The sequence below is a fragment of the Micromys minutus genome (assembly GCF_963924665.1).
Source record: "Micromys minutus genome assembly, chromosome: 16".
NCBI lineage: Eukaryota > Metazoa > Chordata > Mammalia > Rodentia > Muridae > Micromys > Micromys minutus.
In genome coordinates this window covers 32,906,215-32,931,103 of record NC_137985.1, presented here as the reverse complement: position 1 = coordinate 32,931,103, position 24,889 = coordinate 32,906,215, and the positions used below count along the sequence as shown (strand labels likewise).

Genomic DNA, 24,889 nt, shown 5'->3' with positions numbered 1-24,889 from the left:
AGTACTTAGTTTACCATTATAGCACCATGAACATACCTGCTCTCACATGGAACTATAAGGTATATTTTTAGATGACTTTTATTATACTTCCAAATGAAATTAAATCTTCAAAAAGAGATTGCCAAACTGTCTATATGTTGTTTTCATTATGTGTTCCATGAACATCTAATTTATAACCTTTAAAATTGTCTCCAAGTTGGGTGTAAATTCAAATAACAAAATAAAATGCTATTTCCTGATTTAAAATGAGTTGCCTTCTGTGTTCAGAAGCCAAACTAAAATTGTGCCTTAAGAAGTAAGGTCTTTTATTTATCCAAGAGATACATTTTTTACTAAAAGATGAAGATTAGAAATTCTTCCTGTTTTCTTCATTCATTTAACAACACAACTCAAGAAGCTGAGACATGATTGTTGTACCTGTGATATATTACCAACCCTTTCTCAAATATACAAAAGAAGCTCTGTGAACCAGCTTCACAACATTTCAATGAAAAAAAAAAAAAAAAAAAAAGAAAGTGGGAAAATTAGAAAGGGAAACAGTTGTGAAAGACTCCAGCAGTTTCTCCAGTGTCTTTTCATACCCACTAAGAAGGAAAGACTAAGCTTCAGCCCCAGTGCACTAAAATAGTTCTAGTTTTGGTTTGTTTTTAATCTCCAGCTGTAGGTGATGTTGATGGATAATGTGTAAAAAGCATCGAGACATTCTAAGGAGGAAGCAGTCTCTAAACAAGAATACTCACCCAACACCCCTTGGTAACTTGATATAGGGTCAGACACAACTTTTTCCCACTATGCCATGATAAAACATAGCCTCCTGTGCTACAGTTGATGAGTCCAAGGTTTGCAAGGTGTTTTCTCCCATTCAACCATTCTCAAAACTGTAAGTTTTTTAGTATCATAATCATAACAAAAATTAACTAGTACTTATGAAACTCCTACATACAATGGCTAATCATTACATGACAAGAACATTTGCTCCTGAACATATTAGAAAGAATGCTGTAACTAGATACATAACTATTCTACAAGTGGAATCTCATGGCAATTTTAATCCAGTATCTAAAAATAAAAGCATGTGCTGTATTTCTTCCCTAATAAAATCTAGTGGGCACATTCTTCTGATGAATGAAATCATTTTTTATTCATGAAACCTTGTTAAATGAAAGTGTAGATTGTCAAGTTAGAGTTATCTCTTTCATTTTAATGGAGATAATATTTATGTCTTCCCATTTTTTATCTCCATCTTCTTCTTTCCTACCTAGTATTTCCTCACTAGTTACATATTAATTCCATGTTGTTTACCTACACTACCACATTGATTTCTATAGAACCCTTAAAGGAGTACATATTTCTCATGAAGAAATCTAAGTTAAAAGGACTCAAGAATAGTTTCAGAACTTGAGTTCAGAGTATATGGTTCCAATATATTTTCATTTCTTTTACCTAAAAAAATGTTTAATATTTTACTGTTATCTAACTAAACCACAAGCCCAAGAATAGGAGAGATTGATGGTATGAATTGTTTTAAATGACAAAGGATGGACCAGATTCCAAAGCTTCCATAAAAGGACAATTCTAGATGATACACAAGAGGAGCATGAAGGGGTCTCCTTACAGTGAACATAAAGGTCATCCTATGACAAACTTAAAACAGCAAGATATCAGTTACAACAAAGAGTACGTTATCTCACAATTTTATTACTTCAGAGAAAATTAGAATAAGGGAAAATAGAAAATGTAAAATAGATATTCCTTAAAATAGTTATTTCTGGGTTTAACATAGATATCAAAGAGATATTAGCTATTAGCAGGAAATATAAAACCAAAGAATATACCCCTAAGCCTTTGTTCAAGAAAGAGAAGTTCATGTGTGAATAACTTTGACCTGTATTTCACATACTATGACCTCAATTGTTCCCTGAAGGCAAAAAAAAACCAAATCAACAAACTAGAACTTAGGATAATAATGGAGTGTTTCCATTTTACTCTCATAGACATTCAGAGTTAATCTGTGTGTATTGAAATCATTGTAGAGTCCATCTGTAAATAAACTTCCCAGTATTGCCCACGCCTTTGGGCAACAAAAAGATACATTACATTAATAAGCTGAAATTTTGGATAGATTTAGACTCATGAAAGGCTTAATTTCAAAGACCATTTTTATTGATATTCAGTTTGCAACTTTTAGAGAATTATTTTGTGAGTTTTAATGTAAATTAAACATGAGAATATAACATTTCAATAATCACTATGTTGAACAGAACTCATGAATATACACACACACACACACACACACACACACACACATATATATATATATATATATATATATATATATATATGCTGTATATAAATCAGTAACCAATACTTAATATATATTCAAAACTTAAAGATGGTCATACAGTATGATGATGTGAAAATATACCGGCTTTGAATGAAGTATATGGTTTTGTATATTTATTCCTCATCGTAAACTCTTCACCTAGGTGTGGGTGATGAAAAAATATTAACATTTAAAAATACTTGGCTCACACACAGGTTCAAACTATGGAACTTCCGAGAGAGGTTAGAAGTAGTACCAAGGCCTATTCTGGTAGCCTAAGAGGAATTGAGATACAGACTCTGTACCTCATAGTATGTACTCTGGCTGGTGCTTTTGAGGCAAATGAGAAACTAAGAAGTGGTACTTACAGCAGATAAATCATTTATCAACCTTCTCATACTCTGAGATGTTTTTTCAAGGTAAAGTAAAAAGCAGGAACTTTTGTTTACCCAAGGGTGATTATTTAGTATTGATTTTTACTTTGGTTTCTTTCTTTTGGAAATGTGTGTAAGGTAATATGTGAAATACAGAGTCCTATAAAAAAACATCCTATAGAAATGTTTTTGAAAATAAAATGTTTAGGCCATGGATTCCCAGTAAGTTTCTCTGAATTACAATGGTTAAATCTGAGTTGGAAATCACTCTGTCAGTGAGACCTAGTCATAGTAAAGCAACAACAAAAAGTAATAGAAAATCAATGGGAAATATTTGCTACTAGAGAGAATAGTGAAACAAATATTCCAGATAAAACTAAGATGTTGCACATGTGTATTAATGAATGTCAAAACAACTGCTCTACCAAAAGCTATTATAATGTTGTTATAAATGACATTGAAAACTTACCTAGTTTGAGCACAAAAAAAAAATCTTGTAAAAAGCTTGGTTTCTTTTCCATGTAACAGATAATATTTATGATATTTGAGGAAATCCCACCTGTGTTCTTACACATGTTGTATCTAGTGCTAAAATAAAAATTTTTCCCAACTGAAATATCTATATGAATCCAATAGAAGAAACTATTAGTGTCCTAAAGAAGATCACCTCTAGTTTTCAGGACCTACAAGAGTGTTGTGATATGGAGCCTTTATGCAATAGTCCAGAGACTTGGGTTTTATTATGAAATCGAAACTCTAATAGGTTTACAAATCCCCTATAGTCTAGTGCACTTAAGAAGAGCCTCCATGAATGACTTCTGAGGCTAATGCTGCACACTGTCCCCAGGGTAATGGTGACAGTTTCAAAGAAAATTCTTATTATTCATTCACAAGTCATCTATTGCTATGCAAAATTATGTAAGATGTCATTTTGTTTGCTGATTTTCTCTCATTATAAAACAATCAGGCTTATAAGAGATAATAGTGAAATAAAATGAGATGCGAAATACATCACACATCATATGACAACAGGACAAAATAAAAAAAAGGAAAAAAAGAAAAAGTCATAAGAAAGAGATATACACACATAGATCCATTCAATCGCATACTAAAAATTCTCATAAAAACACTAAATTAAAATCCATAATTGATATGCAAAGGAACTATAGGATAAAAATATTATTGATTTTCTTAAGAGTAAAAATAATACACAACATAATAAGACAAAAGTTTCTCAATCTTGTCCTTCATATTTTTTTTTTCTGTTGACCATGCACTACAAGACATGCAGTCTACCTTATGTTTTTTTTTTTTTTTTTTTTTTTTTTTTGGCTTTTTTTTCTTTTTTTTAAAGGTTTAATACTCTACATTAAGGTCTTACTAGTTACAATGAGCAAAAAGTGCATGTACAACAGCGTGTAACCCAGAGTAAGTCAACATTTTCTTGGTGTGTGATGATTGAGCATGACTTTTTGTTTGTTTTGTTTTCTTTTTTTTTTTCTTTTTCATTTTTATTCTTTCATTTTTCTTGAACTTCATATAATCTGTGAGTTGTTTCTGGGGCAGTCCGAGCCTCTAGGTTTAGCATCCCAATATGAGTGACTGCATATTATGTCTGTTCTTTTGTTACTGGATTATCTCACTCAGGATGATATTCTCTAGATGCAACCATTTTCTTAAAAATTTGGTTAAGTCATTGTTTCTGATGGCTGAGTAGTACTCCATTGTGTAAATGTACCACAATTTTTGTATCCATTCATCTACTGAAGAATATCTGGGTTCTGTTTAGCTTCTGGCTATTATAAATAGAGCTGCTATGAACATTGTGGTACATGAATCTTTGTTGTATATTGGAGTGTCTCTGGGGTATATGCACAGAAGTGGAATAGCTGGATCCTCAGGTAGTACTATGTTCAATTTACTGAGGAATCACCAGACTGATATCCAGAGTGGTTGTATTAGTTTACAACCCAACCAACAGTGGAGAAGTGTTCCTATTTCTCCACAACCTTGCCAGCATCAGCTGTCATCTAAGATTTGGATCTTGGCCAATCTGACTGGTGTGAGGTAGAATCTCAGGGTTGTTTTGATTTGCATTTCCCTGATGGCTAAGGATGCTAAGCACTTCCTTATATGTTTCTCAGTCATTCGATATTCCTCAATTAAGAACATTTTGTTTAGCTCTGTAACCCATTTTTTATTAAGGTTGCTTGATTCTCTGGTGTCTAGCTTTTTGAATTTCTTGTATACCTTGGATATTAGGCCTGTATCTGATGTGGAGTTGGTAAAGGTCTTTTCCCATTCTGTTGTCTGCCATTTTGTTTTCTTTACAATGTCCTAAGACTTATGGAAACTTTGCAGTCACATTAAGTCCCATTTGTTAATCTTTGACCTTAGAGCTTGAGCCATTGGTGTTTTGTTCAGAAAATTTTCTTCTGTGCCTATGTGTTCTAAGGTTTTCCCTACATTCTCATCTAATTGTCTCTGTGTATCTGGTTATACATGGAGATCTGTGATCCACTTACACTTGAACTTTGGACAAGAGATAAGAAAAGGTCTATTTTCATTCTTTTGCATGCTGAGTGAAAGTTGGAACAGCACCATTTGTTGAATAGGTTGTCCTTTTCCATTGAATCTTTACAGCACCTTTGTCAAAAATATACTTGAGGGCTCAATTCTGGATCTTCTATTTTATTCCATTGATCCATGTGCCTATTTCTGTACCAGTACCATGCAGTTTTCAGTACAATTGCCTGGTAATATAGCTTGAGGTCAGGGAGAGTGATTCTCGCAGATGTTTTCTTGTTGTTAAGGATGGAGTTTGCTATCCTAGGTCTTTTGTTATTCCAGATGAAATTGCACATTGATCGTTCCAACTCAATGAAGAACTGAGTTGAAATTTTGATGGAGATTGCATTGAATCTGTAGATTGCTTTTGGTAGGATGGCCATTTTTAAAATGTTGATCTTTACAATCCATGAGCATGGGAGATCTTTCCATTTTCTGAGATCTTACTCAATGTCCTTCTTTAGAGGTTTGAAGTTCTTGTCATACAGGTCCTTCACTTGTTTAGTTAGTGTCACACCAAGGTATTTCATAGTTTTTTGTGACTCTTGTGAAGGGTATCTTTTCTCTAATTTCTTTCTCCACATATTGGTCCTTTGAATATAGGAAGGCTACTTATTTGTTTGAGTTAATTTTGTATCCAGTCACTTTGCTGAACTTGTTTATCAGCTGTCGGAGTTCTCTGGTGGAATTTGTGGGGGTCACTGAAGTACACAAATATGCCATCTGCAAAGAGTGATGTTTTTACTTCTTCCTTTCCGATTTGTATCCCCTTGATCTCCTTTTGCTGTCTAATTGCTCCAGTTAGGATATCCAGTACTATGTTGAATGAGTAGGGGGAGAGTGGGCAGCCTTGTCGAGTCCCTAATTTTAGTGGGATTGCTTCATGTTTCCCACAGTTAAGTTGCTGATGGCTGTTGGTTTGCTGTATATCACTTTTACTATGTTTAGGTTTGGAACTTGGATTCCAGTTCTTTCCAGGACTTTTAACATGAAGGGGTGTTGAATTTTGTCAAATGCTTTCTCAGCATATAATGAGATTACCATGTGATTTTTTTTTTGAGTTTGTTTATATGGTGGATTACATTGATGAATTTTCTTATATTAAACCATCCTTGCATCCCATGGATGAAGCCTACTTGTCATGGTGAATGATCATTTTGATGTGTTCTTGGATTTGGTTTGCAAGGATTTGTGAGTATTTTTGCATCAATGTTCATAAGTGAGATTGGTCTGAAGTTCTCTTTCCTTGTAGGGTCTTTGTGTGTTTTAGAAACGAGGGTTATTGTAGCCTCAAAAATGAGTTAGGTAGTATTCCATCTGATTCTATCTTGTGGAACAGTTTGGAGAGTATTGGTGTTATGTCCACAATAAATGTCTGATAAAAGTCTGCACTGAACCTGTCTGGACCTGGGCTTTTTTTGGTTAGGAGGCTTTTGATGATTTCTTCTCTTTCTTTAAGTGTTATGGGATTATTTGTATGGTTTACTTGGTCCTGGTTTAACTTTAGGATCTTGTATCTCTCTAGGAATTCATCCATTTCCTCCATATTTTTCAACTTTGTGGAGTATAGGCTTTTGTAGTAGGATCTGATGATTTCTTGAATTTTCTCAGTTTCAGTTTTTATGTCTCCACTTCCCTTTCTGATTTTGTTAATTTGTAAACTTGCTCTTTGCCCTCTAGTTAGTCTGGCTTGGGATTTATCAATCTTGTTGATTTTCTCAGAGAACAAGCTCTTGGTTTTGTTGATTCTTTTGATGGTTATTTTTATTTCTATTTGGTCTACTGCTGCCCTAATTTTGATAATTTCTTGCAGTCTACTCTTCTTTGGTGTATCTGCTTTCTTTTGTTCTAGAGCTTTTAGCTGTGTTGTCAAGTTGCTGATATATGCTCTCTGCAGTTTCTTTTTGGAAGGGCTCAGTGCTATGAGATTTCCTCTCAGTACTGTTTTCATTGCATCCCACAGGTTTGGGTATGTTGTGTTTTGGTTTTCATTGAATTCTAGAAAATCCTTAATTTCTTTCTTTATTTCTTCTTTGACCCTGCTCTCGTTTAACAGATCGTTGTTTAGTTTCCATGTATATGTGGGCTTTTTGTTGTCTTTCTTGTTCTTAAAGACCAGCCTTAGACCATGGTGATCTTAGAGGATGCATGGTAGTATCTAAATCTTCTTATTTCGATTGAGTCTCATCCTGTGTCCAGTTATGTGGTCAATTTTCGAGAAGGTGCCATGTGGTGCTGAAAAGAATGTATATTCTTTTATTTTAGGATGGTATGTTCTGTAGATATATATTAATTCCCTGTTGGTTCATAGTCTCTGCTAGTTTTCCAGTGTCCTTGTTCAGTTTCTGATTCCATGATCTGTCCATTGGTGAGAGTGGGATATTAAAATCTCCCACTCTTTTTGTGTGGGGTGAAATGTATTTTTTGAGCTTTATTAGGGTTTCTTTTATGAATGTGGGTGCTTTTGTATTTGGAGCATATATTTTAAGGATTGAGAGGTCCTCTTGACAGATTTTACCTTTAATGAGTAAAAAGTGTCTTTCTTTATCTTTTTTGATAACTTTTGGTTGGAAAATTACTTTATTTGATATTAGAATACCCACTCCTTCTTGCTTCTTGGGGCTATTTGCTTGGAAGTGTTTTTCCCTATCTGTTATTCTGAGATAGTGTCAGTCTTTGTCTCTGACATGAGTTTCCTGTATGCAGCAAAATGCTGAATTTTTTTATGTATCCAGTCTGATAGCCTATGTCCCTTTATCGGGGAGTTGAGAATATTTATGTTAATAACTAACAAGGAATAGTGGTTTCTGTTTCTTGCTATTATTGCTTTTGTAGTTTGGTTGTGTCTGTGTCTCTTTCTTCTTTTGGTTTTCTTGTTTAGGAGTTCTCTCATTTTTACTACAATGTAGTTTCCCTCATTGTATTGGGTTTTCCACCTATAATTTGTTGTAGTGCTGGGTTTGTGGTCAGATATTGGGTATATTTAGATTTGTCTTGAAATGACTTCATCTCTTCCTCTATGGTGATTGATAGTTTTGCTGGGTATAGCAGCTTGGGCTGGTACTTGTGCTCTCTTAGGGTCTGCATGATGTCTGTTCAGGGTCTTCTAGCTTTCATAGTCTCTGTTGAGAAATTGGGTGTAATTCTGATTGGTCTGACATTATATGTTACCTGACCTTTTTCCCTTAATGCTTTTTGTATTCTTTCTTTGCTTTGGGCACTTATTGTTTTGACTATTATGTGTCAGGAGGTATTTGTTTTCTGGTCCAACCTATTTGGAGTTCTGAAGGCTTCTTTTATTCTGGTGGTCATCTCATTCCTAAGGGTAGGGAAGTTTTCTTCTACAATTTTGTTGAAGATATTTACTGTGCCTCTTAGTTTATATTCTTCTCACTCTGCTATTCCTATTATCCTTAGGTTTGGTCTTCTCATTGTGTCCTGGATTTCCTGGTCATTTTGGATTAGGAACTTTTTTTGTTTTTGCTTCTTCTCTGACTGTTTTGTCTATGTTTAAACTGTTGTCTTCGGCCCCCGAGATTCTCTCTTCCATCTCCTGTAGTCTATTTCAAATACTTGCTTCTGTGACTCCCGATTTCTTTTTTAGGTTTTCTACCTCTAGGGTTATCTCTTTTAGTGTTTTCTTTATTGTGACAATTTCCATTTTAAATTCCTTCTTCCATTCCTTCATCTCTTTGTTTCTGTTTTCTTCTAGTTCTTTGTGTTCTTTGAGTGTTTTTCTTCTTTCCTCTTTAAAAGCTTCTGATTCATTTTACTTTCCCTCCCATTCTTGTTTAAGGATCTCTATCATTGTCTTGAGGTATGATTTTATGTCTACTTCTTCTTTTTCTGGAGTATTTGGAATTCCACTGTTGGCTGTGATGGGTGAGCTGGGTACTGGTGTTGCCATGTTGTCTTGGTTTCCTTGGGATATGCTCTTTCACTTTCCTCTTGCCATATTTTTTCAGTGATATGTTCTTGCCTTTCCCTTGTACCTGGTCTGTGTCCCTGGATATCCACTGGTCCAAATGCCATATGGTCCAAGCCCTGTTCTGCACCCCAAAGCCACCAAGTTGGAACAGAAGTCCCAATTCTGTGTTCCTTGTCCCTGGATCAGGCACGGATCAGGCACGGCAGGGAGCGCTTTCCGTGTGCACTCGGCAGAGATCTCTCTGCCTCCTGGCTGCTCAGATCTCCTACTCGCCAGGCCTTAACTTTTGCAAACTGCTGGTCCAGGTGGCAGATATGCTGAGCCTTGTTCTGAGCCACAAAGCTGGCTGGAGGGAACAGAGGTCCCAACGCTGGTTTCAGATATACTTCTTAAATAAATGATGTTCTTTAGAGATAAGTTTTTGAAACACTAACTTCAGAGGTTTGACATGTTGAAATAGAATATTAATGGTACAAAAGTTTCCAAAACTATGAAGACAAATAAATATTTTAAAAAAATATGATTAATTTTGAAACTCAAATGTAGAAAATATTAAATGTTACAACTTCAATATAGTGAAGATAATACAGAAACAAGTGGTCATATAGAATTTAAGGTGGTACCGGCTTTTAAAAGAAGATCAGCTATACCATTTCCTTTTCAGATTCTGACCAAAGATCGTGGAAAAAGGCAATTACTCCACAGTGACCAAATTCTTCCTCTTTGGCTTAATAGACCAACCTGAACTGCAGCTACCCCTCTTCTTCCTCTTCCTTGGAATCTACCTGCTCTCAGTGCTGGGGAACCTGGGCATGATCATCCTGATCCTCCTCAGCTCTGACCTGCACACCCCCATGTACTTCTTCCTCTGTAGCCTGTCCTTCAATGACCTCTGCCAATTTACTGTTATTACTCCCAAAATCCTGGTGAACTTTATGAAGGAGAAGAATGACATCTCCTATCCCGAGTGTATTAGTCAACTTTACTTCTTTCTTCTTTTTGCTGTTTCAGAATGTTATATGCTGGCTGCAATGGCATGTGACCTTTACATTGCCATCTGCAGGCCCTTGCTTTACAATATCATGATGTCTCAACAAAACTGCCTTTCCCTTGTTTCAGGAGTTTACATGATGGGCAAAATTGTGCATCAGTTCAGGTAGGGTGTATACTTAGGATTGATTCCTGCAGATTTGTTTTGATCAACCATTATTTCTGTGACCTTCTTCCTGTCCTTAAGCTGTCCTGCTCTAATGTTTTTTTTAAATGAGTTGATGAGTCTAATTTTTAGTGTAATTGATACCATTTTTCCAACCCTGACCATCATCAGTTCTTATCCATTAATCATTATCAGCATCCTATGTATTAAATCCACTGAGGGCAGATCCAAATCCTTCAGCACCTACAGGTCCCACATCTCAGGTGTTCTTGTCTTTTTTGGTTCTGCTGCAGTTATGTATCTGAACCCATCATCTCTCAGTTCTTTGGATGAAGGAAAAGTGTCTTCTGTATTTTACATCATCATTGTTCCCATGTTCAACCCCCTCATCTACAGTCTGAGAAATAAAGATGTTAATATTGCTCTGAAGAAAATGATAGTAAAAAGATTATTTTTATGAAAAAGAATATGTAGGAAATGTATCAAAAAACCTTAATTTGTTTTTATTAAAATGTATGAAATAAATATATGCAAATTTAATCAGTTTATGTAATTTTCTTCATTTTATGAGATTCCATGATATTATTTTTTTTCATGGCTTTACTATTTTATTTTACTCAGTATTTCACATCATATCTTGATTTCCAGGGTCACAACTCTATTCTTAACATTTAGAAAGCATTTGCTACAAAGTCTTGATTGTTTTCTAGAATTTATTTTCTCCAATCATATTGCATGTACCATCTAATATGTAACAATCATGTTGTTTCTTATTTAAAAAAATCTGTATTTCATTCAGCAATTTTGCTTTGGTTAAATATATTAAGAATACATTTCATAAATTCTTCAAGAAAACTGGTAGCTTTTCTATGTTAGTAGATCAATTATAAATATTTGCCTTTAAACTTTTCTGAAATAAATCATAATACAAATATGATTACATTGTTTATTACTTGTTTTATTATATTCACACAAAATCCTACCCTTATTCTGGTGATCTGAAGAAAGCATAAACCTCTGTGAACACATCCATAAACTTCTGAGTATCTATATTAAGAACCTGCTAACACCACTGGTTTCATTTTTTCTAATAAGATGATCTTTGCCCTACCAAACGGGAACTGCTTCTGATATTCCATTTACAAATTCACACTGAGGGGTCACAAGTCTGAATTATAAGTACCATCTGGTTGTTCAAAACCCTGATAACTTCAAGTTATAGCAGAGATTCCAACAACACAATCAAGGTGGGACAAATGTCCATACCAAATGATACTAAAAAGAACCTCACACCTGATGCTCAAACCAAAATTACCAATGTCATATGGGCAAAAGAGAAAACCAAGACACTTTATCTATATAAAGTTGCTAATTATGGTATGAAATAGATATTATAAGTATGGATCATTGAGTTCAAAGAGGATATTAATACTGGTATATAGACTAGTAAAAATGAACAGTTAAGAGCATAAATAAAATATGGTTACAGAAGGTAATTTAATAAACTAATTTTAAATATAGAACTTCTGAGAAAATCCCTATGGAATCAATTGTAAAATACAAATTTAAACCAAACAAAACATTAAGTAGCCATACTAGTAAAATATATCAAATACAAGTGTGAATATTAGGGTTTGAAGACAAAATGGAATAAAAAATTAAGTCAAGAAGACAATAAATCTAATAAAACATAAGTATAGAGTCAAAGGACACTACAAAAGCATGAAATTTAGTTTCTCAGCCTGGAAACCTCTTGACAACTACCACTGACTGTCTATCATGTTAAACTCTTTGCCTGTGACAACTTTCTAACACTTTACAATTCTACAAGTGATTTGAAGATTCTTTGGCTATCTAAAATGAGGTTCATCTATAACTCAGGCTGTCACACTGAAAAAATATCTCCTCATTTTTATTTCCAACTCTGTGGTAGTAATTTGGAGGAGGAAAGTAGTAAACTTAAGTTTAATTGGTCTCCTGTCGTGTGCCCCACTTCCCACTGGAAGAAAGGCGTGCAACAACAGGATTCTTCTGTGAACAACCTTTATTGTACAACTCTCTGAGCAGGGGACCCACGTGGAAGAAAAATGCACTGCTTATATATGCCCAGGAGACTTGTGTTGCCACCTGATTGGTGCGTCCTCCAGTAGCTCATTAGCATGCCCAGAGCGGGCTGTGACATCTGTGATATATGAGCACTATCATATGCATTATGTCTCTCAGGCTGGGCAAAGTCTCTGTTAGCTGAATTATAGGCGGGATGCTGGCGCCATCTATTGGTGAGGCACCGATGGCTCCCAACAGTCTCCCAGGGCTTCAATGACTAAATTAGGAAAAAATGCCCAAAGGTATCTGGAAGAAAAGTTGGAGGGGGCAGTGAAGGTCTTCATCACTTGAGAGGATGCAGATCCCATGAATATCATTGTACAACGATCACATCTCTGATCCCTAGGATGGATAACCCTGAACTCCTCTAAGTACCAAAGAAGACTTATGTTTCCTTTGTAACATGGTAGAAAATTTCATGCTGGGTACTGTGGCAAGTATTTCCAGTTTCAGTGTTCATGCTGGGACTGGGTTGAACATCATCAGGGAGAGCATGACAGTAAGTTCAAGTTCTGGATGAGCTGGTGATACACCCTCTTAAAAAAGCCAGGGCCTGGGATATAACTCAGCCATGAAGCACTAACCTGGCAATCTTACACTATGTCTCTAATCCTCTACATTGAGAAGAAATGTACCTGAGATCTAGAAGGAAATGTGTTTCTAATTTTTGTCCAATGAAACTTGACCATGTGTTCACTGAACACATGACACCTGAAAGCAGTAAGGTTCTAAATACTCAGTTATTTTAAAATTTTTATTTTTCTGAAAAACAATTTTAAGTAAAACTAGCACAAATATATTTTGTAGGTACATGATTTTATGTAAAAATAAATTATATTTTTTCATAATCAGGTAACTGTGTTAATCTACATTGTGTGCCTTTCATTATATAAAGATTGAAAATTTTAATTTTAGGTAATTCAGTTTGTTTCGTTTTTAAGAAATTAAAAATTATAATTGTTAAATGAATGAAACAAAGATTACTACAATATATTTGGTAATATTTAGAGAAGCTGTATATTGCAAATTTGCATTTGAACCATAATGTATGTGTCGCATGCCCCACTTCCCGCCACCAAGAAAAAGCGTGCAACAACATGATTCTTCTGCGAACAACCTTTATTGTATGTTGAAGAGGAAGACACCGGGCACGAAAAGGCACCCTAATTTATACCCCCCAAGGGTTGCGTGTCGCTGTGTGATTGGCTGCCCGCCAGTGATCTGATCGTGACGCCCCGGGATGAGCGGTGACTTGGCTTGCACCACTCTTTGCACATGTGCCTAGTGGTTATTTACCACACTTTAGCTGATTCATGGCACCTGAAACCAGCACCATCTTGTAAGGCGCAGCCTTCGGCCCTCAACATGTATGTAAAAAATTCTTTGTATAAGTTGTTAGAATGGGTCTATAATAATTGGGTTTTTATTTTTATTTTCAATATAATTGCTCTGTTATTCCAAAATAACATTGAAAAGACTATTCTGGGGCTATTTTATTTATATGGTTTGTAGAAAATAAATTCAACATTTATCAGAGTCGATTCTCTGGTTGTTCTATTTGGATGTGCTGAGAGATGTACTTACCTTACTAATGCACATGAACTCAATTATGTAATACTAAAGTAAGTATTAAAATTGAGATGATTGAGATTTAATATTTTGCTTTGTATATCAAAGAGAAAAAAGATTAATTGAATCTTAATTGTATTACAAAGTTAAGAAAATTTGCCTATATTATTTCCATTAGCGTTAATGTAAGCTTTGGAATCAAATTGTCCTTTTCATTAGAAATTCTTTTATTTGTGGAATTGACATTATATTGTCTAGTTTAAAAAATGAATTTATTAGGAAATTGAGTCTTCCAAAATATAAAAGTACTATTTTAACCAAATATGTCTTTTATGAATATATATATATATATATATATATATATATTGTATGAATATACTAAAAAATTACATTTGGTAAGCTTCCTTTTATAATCAATCTATGTGAAGAATTAATGTATTTGTCATTTTGTCTCTGAATTTATGTGTATATTTGTGCCTATAACATATATGTGTAGTAACATATATATTGTGGGGAGGGGAACTTTGGAGATCACCTTGAGAGAGTGGAATTTCTCTCTCTGTTTTGTGGGATCTGTGAATTGAATCCATGTCCTGTCTAGGAAGCAATTTCATGTATGCTCTGAATCACATATGTGGTTAATGCCTGTTCTACAAGAGGTGGTCACTTCACAGTCCATATCCAATGTTGTATGTCAAATCTGATCCTTGGGATCCTCCCTTGTCATCCCAAAATTTTATATACAGGTTTTGGTCCTTACGCTGTTTATAGGCTTTTTTTTTCAAACACATAAGAATTATAGGTGGCACAGCTGGAATGAAGCAGGAAGTGAGAAAAGTAAGGGAATGAAAAAAAAATTGCTAAGAAGGGTATCAACAAATCAACCTAATTCTATTTCTTTTCTATAAACAATGATTTACTGTATTAAGAAATATGGGTTACATTATATACTTTGGTATATATTATATGCTTTATCTCAATTATGACACAATCATATAGTTAATTTACTTACTTCTTATATTTATATGATTATTATAATACAATTAGAGTGTTTCTTTCTCTTTCCTTTCTTCAACTAACCCTGGCATATATCTTCCCCTTGTTCTTTTTCAAATTCATGTATTCATTTTTTCTCATTTGTCGTTACATATTATATGTTCCTAAATAAAAGCTGCTCAGTCTGTGTCATTTTCACTTGCATGTTTGTTTATAAGGCAGACCATTAGGTATTGGATAAACAGTTGATGCACTCTGCTCTCTGGGGATGACTGTTTCTCCCACTTGTGTTCTAGTTATGATCGAAGCTACACACACCAAATTTCAGTCCTATAATATTAACTCACTTTCTACATTAAACAAGAGACAAAAGGAATGAAGAAGCTTATGAATGGAGTGTTCTTTGAATGTAAATCTATTTTTCTATGTTTGCTTTCTACTGCTTCTTAAAATCTTTTGTAAAATGAATTATATCTGGTTGTAATATTAATTATAATCCTTAGCACATCAAGATCAACATAAATCAATTTCAAATCAAGGTTTAACTTTCACCCAAATGAGTAAAAACTAAAAGTTCACTTATGCTACTACACTTTTTGTTTTCATGGTATTTTTTCTCAGTGTAGATCGGCTACTGTAACTTAAAGGGTGCTTTCAACTAACAACAGTCAAATGAACAAACAAAATCAAAATATACATGAGAGGAATTTTGAGTTTGACTTCATGGTTCATGCTTTGGAGATCTCTATTCTGGTTGAAAATTGGCGATTCTCAAAGCTATGATGAATCTTTCAGTGGTGACTCAGTTTATCCTTCTGGGCATCCCCCACACAGAGGGTCTGGAGACCATGCTCTTCTTGTTGTTTTTGACTTTCTACACCTTCACCCTAGTGGGGAACTTGCTCATTCTCCTCACAATTGTCTCCTCTATTGTTCACACTCCCATGTACTTCTTTCTTTGCCAGCTCTCAGTGTGTGACATATTTTTCCCTTCCGGGAGCTCTCCCAAGATGCTGTTCTACCTCTCCGGAAATACCCCAGTCATCTCCTATGCAGGCTGTGTGTGCCAGCTCTTCTTCTACCATTTTCTTGGTTGTACTGAGTGTTTCCTGTACACAGTGATGGCCTATGACCACTTCATTGCCATATGCTTCCCTCTCTTCCCTCTAAGGTATTCAATAATCATGAACCACACAGTGTGTGCCATCATGGCTTTGGGGACATTAGTTTTTGGCTGTATTCAAGCTACATTTTTGACTACTCTCACCTTCCAGTTGCCCTATTGTGGTCCCAATGAGGTGGCTTATTACTTCTGTGAGATCCCTGTGATGCTGAAGCTGGCTTGTGCAGACACATCATCCCTGGAGATGGTGGGTCTCATCAGTGTGGGCCTGATGCCTCTCAGCTGCTTCCTCCTCATCCTCACCTCTTACAGCTTTATTCTTTGTTCCATTCTACAGATCCGCTCCACTGAGGGGCGGTACAAAGCCTTCTCTACCTGCAGTGCCCATCTCAATGCAATCCTCCTTGCCTTTATGCCAGTGGTCCTCATATACCTCCAGCCCACACCCAACCCCTGGCTTAATGCAGCTGTTCAGGTCTTGAATAACCTGGTGACACCTATGGTAAATGCTTTGATCTATAGTCTAAGAAATAAGGAAGTAAAATGTTCTATAAGGAAATTGCTCCAGCAAAGACCTATTCTGTCTAAAAAGAGATTGGGAAAGGCTTAGATCATAATCCTTTAATAATACTACAGCATCTTCAAAACCCTTTCCTTTCTGTTTAGTGGATAACACACATGTCAAGAATTCTTTCAAATCTTGAAGCTTAGGGTGAATTAACTCAAGGCAAACTAATAAGTTATTTTACCAGCAAGTTCTGTCTCTTTCTAATTGTTTAAATATATATATATATATATATATATATATATATATATATATGTATATGTATATATAAGTATATTATAATAGCAGTATGGAACTGATAAAAACTCTAATTGTAGTAGACTAAAATACCCTTATGATCAACCACAACTAAGTCATTATACTGTCATAAATCCATACATAAAATAGAATTCAAAAAATGAAAATAGATGCATATATAATATTTAAATGATTACTTTGATAAACAAAACCTAAGAACATACAATAAAATATCTTTTTATATGAAATGATAGAAATGCCAATCTCAAATTTACTGTAACGATGTGAATATCAGCTATTGTCTATGGCCAAAGTTAAAAGAAGAATCATGAAACATGTCAACTGTCTGTAATTTTGACTTTAGCAATAGTCCCAAAATTTGCAATTGTATCATAAGTAATGTTTGTTTCTTAAATATGTTCAGTTTCCACTGTTAAAACTTCCCCTGGATAAATTTGTGTGTATGAGGACTCCCTAAGAAAAAATAACTGGCAAGAAACATAAAAATTATTAAAGAGATTTTGATAGTCTTTTGTCAAATTTGTAAAATAATTTGAAAATTAGTATCTTTCAATGTTGATACATTCTATTCAAGTATTATTTTTTGCTTTGTTTGTTTAAGTTTTCTTTTTGATCTATTGGGAGTATTTGAGAATTTTCATCTGATAAATTCTTCACACTTTTGTTCAGTACATGCACATATATTCTATTGTCTCCTCATTATGGTCAGGTTTGCAAGTTGTAGCTACATATATTTTTCACTAAATTATGCATATTAATGTGTCTCTCAATACCTTACTGAAGTTTTTGATTAATTTTATTACTTATTCTTCAGGTATTTAGGAGTAAGCTATTATATTGTCTGCAATAAAAATAACTACATTGCTTTGTTCATCATTTTAAAATTCTTGGGGTATTTTGTATATTAACCTAATTGAATAACAATTTATACTTAACAACAATCATCATGTGGTGTGTGTATATTTCCTTTGTCTTAGTATAATAAGTTATTGACTAATGAGAGTCAGGACTTACTGGAAATTTAGACTCTTGAATAATCTGAATAGAAGAACCATATAAAGTTACACTGAACAGAAGCTGCACACTCACACTCCCCATCTTTAAATTTTTTCCTTCTGTGTTGCTTTTGATTATCTTGTGCATTTGTCTTGTCCTTTTAAAGACAAAGAAATGGACCTACAAACCATTTCCATATCTAGAAACATTCAGTATTTGTGAGCAGCCCACTATCTCTTACAATGCTGGCTTTCTTATAAAAATATTTAACTTTTACATTAACTATTTTGTACATATATTTCATGCATTTTCATTTTCCTTCTTTAAACTTCAGATTCTCTCATCTACATTCATCACATGTCTAGTCCTCATTTTCCTAACAATCTCTTTTCATATTATCTATACATTTTCCTGTCCTCTGGTTATGACCAGGAACATTTGCATCCTTGGATTTAGAACTCCGTGTTGGAGTCTCATGGCCACTGTGGCACAGTAATGAAGATAGTGGCTTCCCAAATCCCAGATTCTATCAGTAGTCTACAGATGAGTACTGTGATGGGAAATACCAATATTATATTTCTAAATAATCATAATTGCAAGCTGTCTTCTATTTTGTTTATACTCTTAGGCAAAACCTGTTTTCAACTCTAATCAGAGAAGATTCCATTAACACTGAGGAGTGGTAAAAAGAAACTAAAGGCTACCTAAAATGCTAGGGGAAAGTGATAGGTAAGCCTGAAGTCTGAACAAGTCATTTGTACTACAGTCCCCTCTAAGGCTCTAGAAACACTGGAGATGAGGGGAAAGAAGAGGGAATAAAACCTAGACAATAGGAACAAGGGAGGTAAAATTATATTATACAAATGTGACACAGTCATTGCTATCTTGAGTTAAAGAACTTACTCTATTGAGCGGGTTTAACAAAACCACTCACAATTATTAATGGATCTTGAAATGATCCATGAGATAACAAACCCTATGGCTGAATATTAACTCAATAATAAATACTGAATGTTACAACGAGAAGATTCAGATTAAAGAAGATCTGTTGTATTATTTCTTTTATATAAAAAGTTCAGTTTTTTTTAACAAAGCAATGATATGACATGTACAAAATCATTTTTTATTTTGCTGGAAAATTGAATCACTACATGATAAAGCCTTTTTTAAAAAGACAGATATTAGATATAACCCCATGGTTTAGTTCTTGCATAAAACACTGTGGAGAGCGGGTGTGGCTGCAGTCCAATGATAAAGCTTCAAACTCCGGCCTAGTCTTGTGACTAACACCTGACTTCCTTCTGCCCCCCCCCCCCAAGATTAGCAACTCCCACCTTGTGAGCTGAGCAGGCCTACCAATGATGCAATTTCAGTCCAGATGACCCGAACATATGAACTGCAGCTACAAAACATGGACTGAGGAGGTGGAGTTGAGAGAGGATAAAAGTGACTGTGCTTGGGAGAAAAAGAGAATCAGAAAAAGAAACAAAAAAGAGACAGAGGTGGACAGAAAGATTTTCACTGGCATGCTGTAAGGTTCCTGAATAAACCACTTTGAGAAGAACACTGTGTCTTCACTCCTTTTCTGCTGGCCAGAGACAGAAGAGACAAAACACAAAATGCTCTGAGATTAATCACAGTACCACAAGTATAGATATTCTGAATATTTTAAGATGGAAATAAAAATGGATAGAAAGAATATATTTGCATTAGATCAAATCACCTCTACCCTGTATCATGTTGAATGTAAGACTTATCTCCCTACTAAGAATTCCCCCAATGCTTTCTTCACATCCTTGTTTCTCAAACTATATATTAGTGGGTTCAGCATGGGGATCACTGTGGTATAGAACACAGAAGACACCTTCTCTTGCTCTAGAGAGTTACTTGAAGGAGGCTTGAAATACATGAAGGTGATAGACCCAAAGAAGATCCCCACAGCCGTGAGATGAGAGCTGCAGGTTCCAAATGCTTTAGACCTGCCCTCTGATGACCGGATGTGAAGGATGCTGCAGAAGATGAAGTCATAAGAAATGCCAACTGCTAGGGTAGGTACCAAAGTGTTGAAGCCTGCAATGATAAGTAGGAGAAGCTCATTTGCCTTTGTATCAGAGCAGGAGAGGTTTAGGAGGAAAAGAACATCACAGAAATAATGATTTATGATGTGGGATTTACAGAATGTCAGATACATCATAGCACTTGTGTGTGCTAAAGCAGACACAAAGCCTAAGATGAAAGCAACCAACACTAGCAGTGAGCAAAGTCTAGAGGACATCATTCATTATACAGCAATGGTCTGCCGATGGCCACATAGCGATCATATGCCATGGCAGTCAGGAGGTAACCCTCAGCCACCACAAAGATTACAAAGAAAAAGAGCTGGGACATACACTCTGAATAAACTATCACATTTTTCTTCCCAAGGAAATTCACCAGCATTTTGCGAGTAATGACAGTGGAATAGCAGAGATACACAAAGAACAAGCTCCTGAGGAAGTAGTACATAGGACTTGCAGCAGTGCACAGACTGAGATGAGCAGTATCATGCCCAGGTTTCCCACTGCTGTCAGCATATAAATGCCTAGGAACAGAAAGAAGAGGGGCATCAGGAGCTCAGAGTGCTGTGTTAATCCAACCAAGATGAAAACAATATCTGCAGAGTGATATCCAGTTTCCATTCTTTGATGGTTTCTGTGAAAATAGAAAATCAGAGTTTAGTGTATTATTATAATACAATGAACATTCCTGATTAAATTATATACATATATATATTTATAAATACACACACACACAAACATATATTCATAGAAGATATTTACTCCTCTTTCAAATGGAACAAAAGTTTCAAACAGAGGTTACAAAAGTACCAATGTATTATTTTCATCTCATATCCATGGCCTACATATATGTCCTTTAAATTTTTCTCTTATGAATTTCTTATCACAAAAAAGAAAAGTGATTTCTTACTGACTTGGAAAGATTTTTCCTCCTTTTAAGAACAGCAAAATGACTTTTGCCCCAAGAAAGAAAGATGCATGTGCAGAGAGATGAAAAGCAGAAATTCTGTATGTGTTTGCTCATTCATTTAAAACACAACACCAGGAGCTGAACAGGATTGATGTGTCTTTCACAGAAATTTTGGACATAGACATTATGGTATCAACCTCGGTTCCATTGTTCAACCATTTAAAAAAAAACTATGTGAACCAACTCAACAATTTTTCAAATTAAATAAATCAAAAAGTTAAAAGAAGAAACAACAGTGGAAGACTCTAGAACTATCTCTTCTGTTCTTTTACATATAGTTATTTTCAAAATACCCATTAACAAAGAAATGGTAAGGTGTCAACCACACTGCATGGAAAGCACTTTTGCTGATGCCATGAAGTGCTTTCTATCAGGAACCAGATATGGCTGCCTCCTCAGAGGCACTGCCAGAGTTATACAGATACAGCCAAGGATACTTGCAGCTAAACATCAGACTGAACACAGAAACCCCAATGAAGAAACTAGAGAAAAGAATGAAGGAGCTGAAAGGGTTTGCAACCTGCTGGGAAAAAAAACATTATGAACTAACTATACCCTCCACAACTCCCATTGTTGTGACTAAAACACCAACCATTGAGCACACGTGGAGAGACCCATGGCTTTAGTTGCATATGGAGCAGAGGATTGCATTGTCTGGCATCAATGGGAGAAGAGGCCTTTGGTCTAGTTAAGACACATCTTCCCAGTGTAGGGGAAAGCCAAGGCACTGAGGTAGAGTGGGTGATTGGGAAAGGATTATCATTCATGGAAAGAAGTGGAGGCAGATGGCAGTCGGAGTGGCAGGGGAAGGGATAATATTTGAAATAAAAATACAGAGAATATGCAATAAGATAATTTTTTGAAAAAGAGCTGTTTCCATAGTGCACTGTGATGAATTCAGGGTCCTGTTCTATACTTGCTTACACCAAGTTTCACAAGAAGAGTTTTCTCCATCTCAGTTGTTCTCAAAAATGTCACTAATCATAGGCTAAAATGTCATTACCATGAAATACCAAAATCCTAAGGAGAATGCTTACAGGACAGGAGCATTTTCTTCTGAATATAATAAAAAGCATACTGACTCCTCTATTAATTGATTTTCACAGTGGGCTTGGCCCTGGATCTAAATGAATAAAGTGATGTGCTGCATTTTTTTTTTCTCTTGAGAAACATTATAATTTAAAGGGTCCATTTTTTTTCTCGAAGTTAAATAGTTGTGTAATTGAGCCACTTTAAATGACACTGTGTTATCAGAGCAACTTATAGCATCTGTTCTGATAGAGATAATGGTTACCCTCTTCCCTTCCCCTCTTCTTCCTCTTCCTCTTTTCTTCCTGTCCATCCTCACATTATATGATTATTTCATGTGCTTTATATACATTATAATGCTGAATTCTTTAAGAGAACCTTGAAGCATCAAATATTTTTGTTTTAGAAATGCAGGATAGGACAATATGGCAATAGATCCTTATCTAGATTCAAGGGTATAAGACAACACCCTCACCGGTTTTATGAGATGGTTGACATTTTACTAACATTTGTAATCTAACTAACCACAAGTTTGAGAGAATGAAAGACTTCTACTTTGAACCATTTTAGATGTCAAAGAATGATCCACATTTCTCAAGCCTTCCTAAAAGGGCAATTCTATATGATGTACAAGAGGAGGAGCTTGGGCTCTCATTGCAGTGAAAACACAGAGAATGGAGTTTATCCTACGTAAGATTAAAGCAGAAAGAAACCAATTAGAAATTGAGTACTTTACCTCAGAATTTTATATAATTTCTAAAAAAATTTAGGTTTGAGATATCCAAAGAAAATAGGTACTTCTGACTATAGTAGATTTTTAATGAAAGTGATATTAAATATTTCGTAAAACATGAAAGAATATTCTTCTAAAGCACTTTCAAGATAAAGAAGCCCTTATTTGAATGGCTTTGAGCTGTATATTTTAGACTATGGTCTCAAGATGATCTGTGAGGACAAAGAACCAAATCCACAAATTGGTAATAATGAATTCAAATGAGTTTTTTCATATTATTCTCCTACTCATTACAAATTTTCATGAGTGTATTGAAATCAACTAATACTCAATTTGCAAACTAAGCTACCAAAGTTCATAACTTTGAGATTTTACATAAATTTTGGCAAGTAAAATAAAAAATACAACAAAAGGCTGAAATTTTGGAGAGTCTCAGCATCAATAAAGACTTCATTTCAAAGGCTGACTTCATTGCTGATGAGTTCGACACTTTGGATAAGTCATTTAAAGATTTTTAATGTGAATCAAGAAGGAGAATACAACTTTGTAAAAATTGCTTTGATTAACCAAACCATTACACTAATCAATATGTAATATACATTTCAAAACTTAATTATTGTCATAAACTACAGAAGTGTAAGAATTTATGATCTTGGAATAAAAAGTATAGGTTTGTGTATTTCCTTTTCATCCCAACCACTTCACCTTTACAGATTGAAATATATTAACACTTGAGAATATGTGTCTTTTTCACATTTTCTAACTTCTGCAGTTTGAAGTAAAGTTACAAGTAACAAGCAGTATCCGGAAGCCTGAGAGATATTGTGGCATTGATTATACCTGGTAGAGTGTTTTTTTTTTTTTTTTTTTTAGTGCTTCTAAGCCAGGGGGGAAACTAAAAAGGTTAATGATCTAACTCCTCATTATCTAAAACAATTTCTTCAAGATGAAAGAAGAAAGCAATAATTTATATTTACCAAGGACTGGTATATTTAAGGTTGGTTTTCCCCTTGCTCTCTTTCATTTGAAGATGTGTATCAGTTAATGTGAAAGATAATGAATCCTGTTAAATGCAACCTACAGAAAAGCTTTAGGAAATGATATACTTCAGTGTCTTGTATTCCTAGTGAGGTTCTCTGTACCACGACTGGGTAAATTTGGATTGTAAACTATTCCTTCAGATTGTGAGACACAGTCATAAGAAAAGAACCGCAAAAGATAATAATAAAATAAGTAGGAGATGTTAGCTACTGGAGAAAGTACTGAATAAACACTGCCATGTAAAACTGAGATGTTACATGTGCGTGGACATGATTGTTATTCTAATTGGATCTCTAAGTGATATATTGTTGTCGTAAACAATACTGGTCACTTACCTAGGTTCTGCACTTAAAACGAAGTTCTCATAAGTTGTTTTTCATGTAGTAAATAATTATTACTACATTCAAGGAAATACCTCCTGATTTCTTGCTCACATCTGTCAAATGCAGAATTAAAAATTTTATCTCAAGTGAATTACCAATATTCATCTAATAATGCAAACTCTGTGTTCTAAAGCAGATCACCTCTAATTTCCAAGGACCTATAATTATAAGTGTGTCGTAGTGTAGCTTTTATGTGATGCTCTTGAGACCTGGGGTTTGTTATGAATATAAACAACTAATAAATTTACAAATTCCCTGGAGTCCACAGCCTTTATGAACAACCTACAGAAAAGACTTCTGGGCCTCATGTTACCATGTGTCCCAGGAGTTATGATGGTGAGAAAGAAAGTGATTCTAATGTATTTACAAGTCATCTATCAGGATACAAATTAAGTTATATTTCAGTTACAGCTTTTATAAAACTAAGTTTAATCAATTTTTTTGTATAGAAAATAACTTATTTTGTTTGGCTATAGATAACTGAATAAAACCAAAACCAAAACCAAAAAAATAAGAACTTTTACACTTTATTTGAGGCCCTTCAGTGAGGTTCAGTTTTTAAGGAAGGAATCTAGACAAACTTTAAAGCACTCCAGGTATCTTTACTATGTGGTTGAGACAAACATGCATTTACTCTCCATTCTTAAGCCCAGACACTTTATGCTTTAATCTCTCTCCCTCTCCCTCTCCCTCTCCCTCTCCCTCTCCCTCTCC

At 34.8% G+C, this 24,889-nt stretch overlaps 1 protein-coding gene and 2 pseudogenes across 3 annotated transcripts; 2 read left to right on the top strand and 1 right to left on the bottom strand.

Moving 5' to 3' along the window:
• Positions 1-26: 26 nt before the first annotated feature.
• Positions 27-10,809, top strand: LOC308431193 (olfactory receptor 8G17-like; annotated as a pseudogene). The gene is made up of 2 exons: positions 27-59; positions 9,871-10,809. The product of its transcript is annotated as an olfactory receptor 8G17-like (transcript).
• Positions 10,810-15,799: 4,990 nt separating this feature from the next.
• On the top strand, positions 15,800-16,753 carry LOC308431192 (olfactory receptor 10D1B-like; the record flags this gene model as incomplete). Its single annotated transcript, XM_080930557.1, has 1 exon — positions 15,800-16,753. The coding sequence occupies one exon, from the start codon at positions 15,800-15,802 to the stop codon at positions 16,751-16,753; it is 954 nt and encodes a 317-aa protein (XP_080786683.1).
• Positions 16,754-19,715: 2,962 nt separating this feature from the next.
• Positions 19,716-20,640, bottom strand: LOC308431139 (olfactory receptor 8D1-like; annotated as a pseudogene). The gene has a single exon. The product of its transcript is annotated as an olfactory receptor 8D1-like (transcript).
• Positions 20,641-24,889: the final 4,249 nt, after the last annotated feature.